Here is an 11,967-nt window from a genome sequence, read left to right as displayed (position 1 = left end):
TTTTTTCTTATGTTTTGAAAAACTTTATGCAGATATGGCCTTTATTTATTTATTTATTTATGTATGTTTGTAAATACGCATACCTTTATTCTTCATAATGTTATAATTTTCCAATGCGAAAATGCACGCATTCATTGTAACGAATGGTAAATTTCTAGTAACTTTGTGCCAAAAATCCAACAAAAAAGAATGTTGAAAAAAAAAATAAAAAGGGCAAAGGCATTTTTTTCAGGCAACTCCTATTTTCTTTTGCTAATAATTAATTCATTTAATTTTACCTGGCAGAAACAGGCTCCCACGGCTACGACTGCTTGTCCGTTGAATTTAAAAAATATTCTTGGAATAATTTTTATTTCTTCATGTATTTATTGATTTGATGATGCATTTGGAATGCTTAAATGAAGTTTTTCACAGGGGCAAGTGTGAGGCACAACATTCTTTAAAAAAAAAAAAATGTAAAAGAATTAAAACTAAAGGAAAACTGGGCTGAGATGGTTGAATCAAATGTGGCCCTGAAGTACTGAACACAGCAACAACAGAAAAAGTCACCTGTAATCACAAAAGAAAAAATATTTTGGACTATTTTTACAAAGCTGTTTGATCCTGTGGGCCTCAGTAGAGAAAAATAATACAACCAAACTGGAAAGGAAATCATTCCAATTTTCTTCAACTTTCAAAAGTGAAATCAGAAAAAAAGTTTGAATGGTAGTACATTTTCAAAGTTGGTGGTGATAATACATTCATCTTATCAAAATAACCAAAATAGCTTAAGTATCCCCTTTTTTTTAATGTAAATGTAAACTCCCTCTGGCGTTAACACACAGAAACACTGCAGCACATTTATAAAAGCAAAGAAAAAGCAGTTATAACAACTTGATGTAATGAAAATTATCGCATAATACCAAAAAATGTAAACTGTAAATGGCTCAGGAATCATTCCGTATTAAAAGGTTTATTATTAAAAGTTTGATGTTTCATGGTTACTTTAATTCTCTTGTTTGTTCTTCTGTTTCTTTATCGATGAAACAGAGTGGTGCTTTTATTTTGAAGGCTGAGTTTGGTGAGGGTATTCAGGAAGTGTGATAAATGACACCTCTTGAGAGTGCTTTGCTTTTTTTTTTTTTTTTTTTTTTTTAATATTTTGACTGACATTCGATGTTATTTGTCATGAAGATGTGGACCAGGGGTCAGTTGTGTCCTCCTGCAGCCTCCTCCACAGTGCTTGACTTCAGTGGAGGTCGTGGGAACAACTGGGTCGTCAGTTCGTGGAGTCCAGGCAGCACACAGCAGCTGAGGCCGCTACGGGGCGCCTCAAGAGGAGCGGCGCTGAACCACATGCCAGCGTTCTCGTCGTAGCGCTCCACAGTTAGCAGCGTGTTGGTGCCGTTATATCCAGCGACTGCAAAGAGCTGGTCATCCACCACCTCGATCCCAAAGTAACTACGACGGTTGAACATGGAGGGCACTCGGCTCCACCTGTTGGTCTGAGGGTCGTACGCCTCACATGTGTTCGTGTGGTTGACCACTCCGCCAATCTGGGAAAGGAAAGAGAAATGTAAACATGGAGTTTCAGGAAGCGACGTCTGCAAGAGTGGCACCAGATACCAAATACTGCCTCCTCAATCTTAAACACACTATGCATTAAATCTAAAGTCTCCCAGGCCTAAAATAGTCACATGCACTCCAGAAATAAGAGATTATAAAATGTTTTATGAGTCTGTCAGAAAGTCTGATGGGGGTTTCTGCATGCAAACTAAAGTTTATGAGGTTAGATACTTTTTAAACCCTTTGCAAAGGCCACCATGTTTACGAAAACAAAGTCATCATATGGACACTTACTGCATAAATGCGACCCTGGTAGGCAGCGACCCCTAGCCCAGCCCGGGCTACCCTCATGGGGGCAATCATGGTCCAGGTGTTGGTTTCTGGGTTGTAGCATTCAGCTGTGCTGGCGCTGTAATTCCCGTTGGTTCCACCACAAACGTAGATCTGCACACAAAGGTTGGGACAATGAATCACTGATCTACACTTTTGAATCTTAAATCTGTTTACATCCTTCGACCCGGATTGATCCAGGTGCACTGCGTTACTCCTGCTTTACCCACCTTGCCGTTGAAAGTTGTGGCACCGGCCCCAGTCCTCTTTGAATGCATTGGTGCTGCCATGATCCACCGGTCCAGCTCAGGGTGGTAACACTCCACAGATCTTTGGGGGTGCCTGTTGTGACCTCCCATGGCGTAAATAAGTCCACCCAGCACTGCGACGCTGACGGAGCTGCGGCGACTGTTCAAGGAGGCCACGTCCATCGAAGTGAAGCTGGGGAGGTGGATCTTCTGCACGGTGTTCAAGTAGCCCTCACTGTTGCAGCCTCCGATTAGGTACACACAGTTGTTGAGGACAGCAGCGCCGTGGTGAGCGCGATGAGCCCCAATAGAGCCAAAAGTGACCCAGCGATCAGCACGGGAATCATACGCCTCAAGTTCAACTGCAGGGTCCAAGACGTTTTTGCCTCCAGTGACCAACAAGATGGAGGGAGGCATACGAGGGCGGCTCAGCGGGTTGCTGTAGATGGTATCTGAGTGTCTATTGGATAAGAAGTCTGTAAATGCAGCAGATGCATCATGGACGATCGGAGTGCATTCAGGGTTTTGCTGAATCAGCGCGTTTGCAAACACGTCATACACCAGGTAACTTTCATTCATTAAGCCCAGCCGCACCTGCACAAACAACAACAGGAAGCAGTTAGAAACAGTTTGTATACCAATAACCTCAAAACCAAAACTCTCCAACACCCTGCTGATTTCTCCACAAACAGGGTCAGATCAACATGTCAGAGATGTGCAGTATACGGATGTAAAATGGGATAATCCACAAAATTTTAGGTCATTTTTCCTGAAACCAATGAATCCAAACTAAATCCAAAGGTGTTGTTTGACGTCTTGTTTGGCACCAATTAAATCAGAGGACAGAGACTGGTTTGGTTTCACCTGCCTTCATTAAAACAAAGAAAAAGCTCGGGCTTTACTTTACGAGATCCCAGAGTCTGCGTGTAAACGATGACGAACGATTCAGTGTGTGTAGCTAAGGGCTAGTCCCAATTTTTCCCAATTTCCCATGATATGGATTTTTTTTTTAATCAGATATCCAATCCTTTGCTCCTCCACGTTGATGTTAGCCATGTTCTGAATTGTTGGTTATATTTTAAATCTTGCTAACACTGATTTAGTTACAGCTATAGCTAACATTAGCTATGCTACAATGAACTGCATTTCATGAATGATCAGACAGATAAGCTGCATTCAGGAGCTGCGTTAGCTACATAAGCTATGATAAGCTAACATTACAGTTTTCAGAAGCTACATAATACAGCTTCTGAAAACTGTAATGTTAGCTTAAAGTTAGCTTTTCAGAGCTTAGCTGTCTCATTACTCATGTGATGCGGAGCATGGTAGTGAAGTCTGTTTGCTGCGAATGTGTCGCCCTGATCTGACATCAGTTTATCATCACTTTGTAAGATGTGTTCGCTTTGGATGAGAAGAAACAGCCGCCAGGGGTGATGACGTAGCAGGAATCGAGTGGCGTTGTCAACCCTTCTCCTTGGACCTCAAAACAAAGGGTCAAAGGGAAGGGGTAGACCAAAGCCGCATTTCCACTGAGCAGTCCGTTCCGTTCAGTACAGTTTGGCACGGTTAAGCCTGATACCGTTTCCCTACCTTCATGGTAGGCTGCGTGTAAGCCGGATGCCAATAGCTGCAGCTGTTTAATAGCGTGACACCATAGCAGCAGGACACAGTTTACCCTGCTACAACAAAGAAGAAAAACGTGTCACAGTAAACAAAGAGCAGCAATGGCGATTGACGATTCTTTTGACCAATCAATGGTCTGCAGTGTTGTAGCTCCACCTCCCGAGATCAGATCAGTTCAGTCTGGCACCCCAACAGAAGGGTCCCAAAAAGTGGGACGGCTCCTCTCGGTAATTTGGGGATCTGTCCCGGGATAAGTCAATGGAAACACCACAAAATGCACACCTTACCGAGACGAACCGAACTGAACCGCTGGAAACGTGGCTTAAGTCCATGTCCACATGTAACTGGGTATCTGGGAAATCACATATATTTTTATACATTTAGACGTGTTGTCCAAGCAAAACCACATCTTTACATCGCTAGAAATCATGTTTTCTGAAAACTCCGGCCAAGGTGAAGATTTTGGAAAACTCTGGTCTTATGGTTTTGTGTAGACGCTTGAAAATTGAGTTTTCGGTTCTTAGACTTCACAGCTGAATGACAGGGCTCATTCTGATTGGCTGGCAGGGGTTTTACCTCTGAAAAATACTGCCGCATATGGGTTTGACTTGCCTCAAGCTGCACTTATGTCCACTGCATGTGGACAAAAGCACTTTTGAAAATATGAATGAGTAGGGAAACTTGTGAAAATGCCAGGCTGCATGTGGGCAAGCCCTGAGGGGTACGACAAAGGGGGAGGGGAAAGAGCGCCCCTAACATGAGCAGAGCGAGCACTTCCTGCCTTTAATCCTCTGTGAGGGTTTCATTTACGACATATTTGTGCTGAAAGTTCATTGGTTGTATGAGAGTTAATACAACTTTATGTCAAAATCTGGGTTCAAATATTTCGTCAGATGGAGTATTATAAAAATATTGCAGTTTCATAAAGGGTTAATGTTGATTACAGGTGATATTTTGTTACCTTGGCCAACAGCACAGCCATGCACCCTCGTCTCTCCTCAGGCAGGTGGTTGATCCAGCGGAGGACAGCCTCAAAAACTACTCTTTCATTTCTCACACTGAGGTGATCATCCTGGATGATGAGTCCCAGCAGATTCTCAGAGAGCTCCAGGAACTCCTCTGAGACCTCAACAATCTCCTCAAAGTGTTTTAAGACGTAGTGGAAAACCTTCTTCCTGGACTCGGTGCAGTTAAAGAAATCCAGCACTCTCCAGGTGGTCATGCAGTTCCTGAGACACAGTTTGTTCTCCAGGTAGACGCAGCAGTCCTGGACCAGCCCTGGGATCAAGAACTGGTCTGCAGCCTCCAAAACCTGCTTCACGTTCTGGTCTGTCAGGGGGACTGAGCTGGTGTAGGCGTAGCTGATGATGTGGGACATGATCTCTGGAGACACTCCGGGGATGGAGTACACCAGCTTATCTGTCGCCCAGGCCCCACAGAAGAGGGTGCTGCAAGATTAAAAAAAGACAGGAAAGAGTTTAAAAAGTGAACTTTACAGAGTGTTCTGTTATTAATGGCGTAAAAATAAGAAAAAATCAAGTTGAAAATAATACACTACTCAAAACAATAAAGGGAACACTTAAACAACACAGCGTAACTCCAAGTCAATCACACTTCTGTGAAATCAAACTGTTCACTTAGGAAGCAACAATGATTGACAATCAACTTCACATGTGCTAATGGAATAGACAACAGGTGGAAATAATAGGCAACTAGAAAAGCAATTTCTGGAGAAATTGTGCTGTGAATGCAGAATGATGAAGCAGTTTGCGCTGAACTGGTAATGCAGAATGCTGAACACAAATGACTGAATTTATATCTGAAAATGTTTGTATTAAGTCTTGAAAAGCTTGCGCTGAGCTGCTACTGCTGAAAATGAATGACTGAGGATATGTCTGAAAATTTTTTAAAGAAGTCCTGAAAAGCTGAAAAGCTCAACTGCTAATGCAGAATGCAGAATTAGCCTGCCATGAACTCTTGGATGAAAGGAAATAAATGGATGAATCAATGGAATGGATAAATTAATTTAAAGTTCAAATGGCTTTATCACTTCAAAAATTAAAGGAATGAATTCAATTTTGAAGAACATTTATGGAAACAATGACCTGACTGAGAAAATATGAAAGTCTGATCTCTTTAACGCAGCTAAAATGAAATCCTGTGTGTGAGTTTTTAATCACGTAAGCCTGTCAGCTAAGGCTCATCTGAAGCCAGATGTTGCCATGGTGATCATTGTTTACCAACTGCCATCAGAAGGCTGGTGGAGTCTGTCGATTCCCAACACATTCCCACTGAAATCAGGGTGTCAAACTCTTTGCAACTGTAACTAAACCAAAGGGCCGATCAAAAAATTTTTCACACTGTAGGAATCCTGAGACCCTGAGGAAGCTGTCCATGTTTGTTTCATGTCTGAAGACCCTGGAATATGCCCGTGACGGTGAGAGACAAATGAGTGAAATTCCACTGATCTCTGAGAAAACCCCTCAGGAATTAACATGGAGGTATATGGGGTGATTCATTTGACTTCTCTTGACAGCTGGCCATTTTGTGAAAAAGCGCGCCATCCTTTTGCTTTAAACACCACTTTGTCAGAAGCAGGACAAGATTACCTACATTTTGACATAAAATTTGTCTATGTGGGGCAAAAATTGTGACCAAGACCACAGATTGTCCAGAAGATTTCCAGGTTTTGATTTCCCCACTCTGTCGTTTGAATCTCTCACTCTAAGCTGAAACATTCCGTCCAATACACACCAATGTTAAACGGCTTAAAGAGCTGTAAAGCATTATGACCTTTGAAGAGTCATTGTGAAGACACTATGAATGCTAGTAAGAACTTGAAACCCACTGAATGAAGCCAAAAGATAGCTGAATATTTTGAAGTTGGGATGAAGTTTCTAGCTGAATGTATGACTGAATGAGAAGGGTTTGAAGCAGGCTGAAAAAATGTCCTAAAGGGACAAAATTTTGAAAATTCCGCATTCATCACTATAAGACCGAAATTGCGTAAATTGTTGAGTATTTCTGAAAGTATTTGTGAAAAGTTTCTGAAAAGTCATAGCCCACTGAACCCCACTGAGACACACGTTTTGAAGTTTGAACGGTGAAAATCGGTTGAAGTTTGCAGAAGAAGTAGCGGTCCAAAAAAAACGGGTGGGAGAAGAAGAAGAAGACATTTTTTTTGACACAGAAGAACATATGCTATGAAGGCATTGCTGCATTCACAGGAATTAGCAAGACACCCCCAATGAAGGAGTGGTTCAGCAAGTGGAGACCACAGACCACTTCTCAGTTCCTGAGCTTTCTGGCTGATGTTTTGGTCACTTTTGAATGCTGGCGGTGATTTCACTCTAGTGGTAGTATGAGACGGAGTCTACAACCCACACAAGTGGCTCAGGTAGTGCAGCTCATCCAGGATGGCACATCAATGCTAGCTGTGGCAAGAAGGTTTGCTGTGTCTGTCAGCGTAGTGTCCAGAGACGTAGAGGAGGCCGTAGGAGGGCAACGACCCAACAGCAGGACCACTACCTCTTCCTTTGTGCAAGGAGGAATAGGAGGAGCACTGCCAGAGCCCTGCAAAATGAGCTCCAGCGGAAATGTGCATGTGTCTGCTTGAAGGGTCAGAAACAGACTCCATGAGGGTGGTGTGAGGGTCCAACGTCCACAGGTTGTGCTTACAGCCCAGCTCCATGCAGGACGTTTGGCATTTGCCAGGGAACACCAAGATTGGCAAATTCGCCACTGGCGCCCTGTGCTCTTCACAGACAAAAGCAGGTTTACACTGAGCACATGTGACAGACATGACAGAGTCTGGAGACGCTGGAGAACGTTCTGCTGCCTGCAACATCCTCCAGCATGACCGCTGGAGGTAGCCTGACTGCCATTGGGTACCGAGATGAGATCCTCAGACCCCTTGTGAGACCATATCCTGGTGCAGCTGGCCCTGGGTTCCTCCTAATGTCAGACAATGCTAGAGTTCATGTGGCTGGAGTGTGTCAACAGTTCCTGCAAAAGACGAAGGCATTGATGCTATGGATCGGCCTCCCTGTTCCCCAGACCTGAATCCAACTGAGCACATCTGGGAAATCATGTCTCGCTCCATCCACCAACGCCATGTTGCACCACAGACTGTCCAGGAGATGGCAGATGCTTTAGTCCAGGTCTGGGAGGAGATCCCTCAGAAGACCATCAGGAGCTCGCCCAGGCATTGTAGGGAGGTCATACACGCTACTGAGCCTCATTCTGACTTGTTTTAAGGACATTACATCAAAGTTGGATCAGCCTATGGTGTTTTTTCACTTAATTTGAGCGTGACTCCAAATCCAGACCTCCATGGGTTAAATTTTGATCTCCGCTGATAATTTTTGTGTGATTTTGTTGTAAGCACATTCAGCTATCTAGGATGTGTTATCTTAGTGTTACCTTAATTTTTTTGAGCAGTGTATTTTGGGTTGATTCATAAATAACTAATCCAACTGAATAGGATTTTTGGAGTGTCCCTGCAGCATTTATTCAATCCAAATGAACAAATTAACACAAATGGAAGAAGAAATTCAGAGTGAAGGATTGACTAGTTTGGTTATGAGTTGCTTTTCAGAGGTCTGCACCTGCTCACAGGTTTTAAACACCTTTCATAAACACAGACTAACACTCACCGAAAGTACAAGCTGCAGCTGCTCAGGATGATCTTATGAGCCTTAAACTCGACATCCTCAGTCTTGATCACGACGTCACACAGTTTCTGCTCCATACGGAGTTCATTCAGGACTGTGGACGTCGTGTCACTTATCTCTTTCTCTGTTTCAGCGCGTTCAGGATTCATCGTGAATGAAATTCCTCTTTTTGTTTGTTTTGTTTTTTGGTGAAGTGTTTGTGGTTGTGTCCTCAGACAGTTTTAAAGTGACTGACTTTTTGATTCTTGTCTGATTTTGTGATTTAGTTCTAGAACAGTTTGTTGTGATGTCACAGAGAGTGACTCTGACGGAACAAATTCATTTTAAATTTAAACAATTTTGAATTAGAAAACGACCACACTAAAAAATGTCTAAAACAACACAGCTGAAATCGACAACCATTTTTTCATCATGATCAGGCCGGATACCAAATTACATGATAGGTATTTCCATAATGTGTGCTATTTTGTCCCTTTTGGCTCACCGTAGTTAACCCTATAACGCCAAACGTATCATATTTGATACATGACTTTTTCAGCCTTCCACATAAGCAGTGTGGTATTTTTTATCCTGAAAAACCTGATGTGTACAATCAGATACATGCAGTGCACAGATAAACCAACACTAGGTAGTAAGTCACTCATTAGCCGCTCTTCCAGTGACGCTCTAAGACTGTCATGACTCGGGAATTGGACACAGGTGGTTTTTCAAGAAGAACTTTGCCAAGTTTGAAAAGGTTAATGTAAGAAAAGAAAAAAACATCAATAGGAACACTTACTGGGTTCATGCAAAGTAAAAATACTAAAAAATTCTCGATATATGTTTGAGTAAACCGTGCTGAGGATGGCGTCTTAAATTTGATACAGCGGGTATATAAGGTCATGTAACTCTAAAACAGTCAATCACCATTTACTTGTATTTCATGCATAATATCTAAAATCAAGCAACATACAGTCTTTTTGTTTTTAAATCACATAATTTGGTACATTTAGAGTTAAAAACTAGGTATGAAACTTGCTGTACTGCTGTATGAAAGGATGGCCTGGATCGTTTTCCAACATGGGAAACCCGACAGAGATGCAAGCAGTGCACAGGCCACTTTGCCCATGTGTACTGTCAGAAATGCAGAGTGCATCTTTGTTTAAACAAGGAGAGCAACTGTTTTCAGGCCTTCCACCATGCAAAATAAAAGGCTGTGAACCGCAAAAAGAGTAAAATACTAAAATGTTATTTTTTTCCAGGCTTCCACCCAGCCAGCTCCATTGGTGGCTTTCTCACTACTGCATGATGGTGGCACTGTTTATGTTTGGAAGTACACATTTTTTAGATATGTTTGTGATTTATTCAGGAAAAACAATCGTTGAGCATTGTGACCTGATGTATCAAATATGATACAAATTAAAACTCAAATATGGAAAGTGATATTTGAAGATGTTTTGGGGGGTTGTTCAGAGGGACCAATCAAGGCTCCAAGTTCAAAGAACTGGAATTTTCTGTCAATTATTTAATGGTTTGGGCTTTACAGGGTTAAGCAGCAGCAGTGAGTCACAGTGGTGAAAACTAATATCCACGGACATACAGAAACTTCAACCTGACTGTGTTGGGGTTATAGAGAGGGACAGAGATTTGTCAAACTTGGTTAAAAAGTCACAGACGTATTCATAATTTGAGCGACCACCTGAAAGCTAAGCATACAGGTGCAATTGCATCACAAAGCCAGCAGAGCTCTGTTAAGGAGTGTTTGACCCACTACAGACCTGACGATTAAACACTTTAAAGACGTCTGTCTCCTCTTGTCATGGTTTCAGACATAGACTGTATATAGAGTGGACAGCGGGGCTCCGCCTTTTATCATTGTATGGTTTTGAAGCCAATATTCCCCTGTCACAGGTGCAGCCATTGTAGCAGTTTGGAGCCGGAGTCTGCGCAGTAGGAACTGTGAGGGATTCTGGGAGAATCTGAGTGGAGCTGGGTGACAAAAATAATAATCATTATTTTACTTTTGAGAGTCTAATCACTTCTTGACTCTACCTCAAGACATATTTTACAATCCCTGAAAAAAATACACAAGAACGGCAGCTGTTAATCATCGTTAAACCTGATGTAAACCCTTGTTTTTAACCTTGTATAACTAATAAAAACGAAACTTTTCAGAAAAAAGAGGACTTGAATACAAGACAGCCAAATGATATCTTCAAATCAACACAATAATCGGACGTGAGAAACTTTTTAATCAGGTGTATTAGTTTTTTAAAGTTTGACCACAGCCCATCTGGACTGACTGGGTGGATAGATTTTTTGGCCTATACTGCAGCCAGCCACCAGGGGCGTCCATTTTTTTTTTTACAGTCTATGGTTTCAGATCACACTGGTGCAAATGTGACTTTATTCAAATCACAAATCACACAGAAAAACTCTGGAAAACCAAATATCGAATTGACCAGGTAACGGTTCAAGCACACCTGCTCTTCATCAGATTGGAATCTTAAAGCTTTATAAAACTAAATAAAACGGTTAACAACTCGACAGCAGTGCTTGAACAAAACTCTTTTAAACCCTAACTAAAAAGTGAATATCTGGAGCAACAAAGAGATGCTTTTAAAATAAGAGATATACATAGGCTTAATAATTTGGAAAACTATGTCTTTTTATTTTTTATAAATGCACAAAGAAAATGCACCAAGAAAATAAAGTTAATTCTTGGATATAAACACACTTTACAAAAAGAAATGTTTTTACACCTGAGGTGAAAACAACAGATGAATGCAGCAGATTAACTCACAGCATCTCAGGTATCAACAATGTGTGCACATGGTTTGGCAAATTTTCAGCAAACCAGCAAAAGTAAGAGTCTAAACATAAAACTAACTTGCTCAGTGTCCGTTCTTGTATTTTTTAACATAATTAAAAATAATATTGTGCTCATTTGATTAATTAGTTGCACTGCTTAAACTCAAGACAGCTATTTTGAAACCAACAAATATGCAACAAAACAGAAGCTGGAACAACAAAAATAACATTGAGATAAAAATTAATTATATGAATATTAATACAATTATTTTGATTTTAAATATAATAACACTTGTGTAATCATTGCTTTTACAAAAAAGTACACTTTCCACCACTGACAGTAGATAGTTACTTACTTTGACCACTAGAGGGGGCACAATTCATCATCTGGACTCTTATCAGGAGTTAATAGAAAATAGTGACTTCAAACTTTTCTGACCCTAAGGAAAGGCAGTGGGGGATTTAATGCTTTAAACAAACTAAGAAAAAAAAATTTAAGAAAAAAACAAAAACAAAATAAATAAATAAAAAATCCTGCACATTAATGAACTGAAGCGAGGCCTGTTTGACTCATTTTTTAACAAACTTTTGTAGATTGTTCTCCCTTTTTTTTCCATGACTTTGATTTTTTCCCCATGTTTTTGTGTCTTTACAGTACTATAGAATAATAATAAATGTAGACATCTCTGTTCCAGATAAAAAAACATCCTCACATTTTCAAATAATGTTGCTAGTTTTAGGAGTAAAGTTAGTTTGGC

General features: G+C 41.1%; 1 protein-coding gene across 1 annotated transcript; it reads right to left on the bottom strand.

The window, feature by feature from the left end:
* Window positions 1–1,187: 1,187 nt before the first annotated feature.
* LOC141789540 (kelch-like protein 10) lies at window positions 1,188–8,568 on the bottom strand. Its single transcript, XM_074669009.1, has 5 exons — window positions 8,402–8,568; window positions 4,708–5,194; window positions 2,106–2,717; window positions 1,840–1,989; window positions 1,188–1,535 (listed from the first exon to the last, which is right to left on the bottom strand). The coding sequence occupies exons 1-5, from the start codon at window positions 8,566–8,568 to the stop codon at window positions 1,188–1,190; spliced, it is 1,764 nt and encodes a 587-aa protein (XP_074525110.1).
* Window positions 8,569–11,967: the final 3,399 nt, after the last annotated feature.

This window comes from Halichoeres trimaculatus, unplaced genomic scaffold (genome assembly GCF_033239565.1).
Source record: "Halichoeres trimaculatus isolate MK-OKI-2021-1 unplaced genomic scaffold, fHalTri1.1 fHalTri1_scaffold_1, whole genome shotgun sequence".
In the NCBI taxonomy this organism is placed as follows: Eukaryota; Metazoa; Chordata; class Actinopteri; order Labriformes; family Labridae; genus Halichoeres; species Halichoeres trimaculatus.
This window is presented reverse-complemented; position numbering and strand designations above follow the sequence as displayed.

What these genes read in the sequence shown, in the direction of transcription:
- LOC141789540 (XM_074669009.1), bottom strand. Translation starts at nt 8,568, where the DNA reads ATGAATCCTGAACGCGCTGAAACAGAGAAAGAGATAAGTGACACGACG. An exon ending in CCACAACTTTCAACGGCAAG is followed by an intron (nt 1,990 to 2,105) that starts GTGGGTAAAGCA and finishes CTTTGTGTGCAG; the next exon opens with ATCTACGTTTGTGGTGGAAC. An exon ending in ACCAGGGTCGCATTTATGCA is followed by an intron (nt 1,536 to 1,839) that starts GTAAGTGTCCAT and finishes TTCCTTTCCCAG; the next exon opens with ATTGGCGGAGTGGTCAACCA.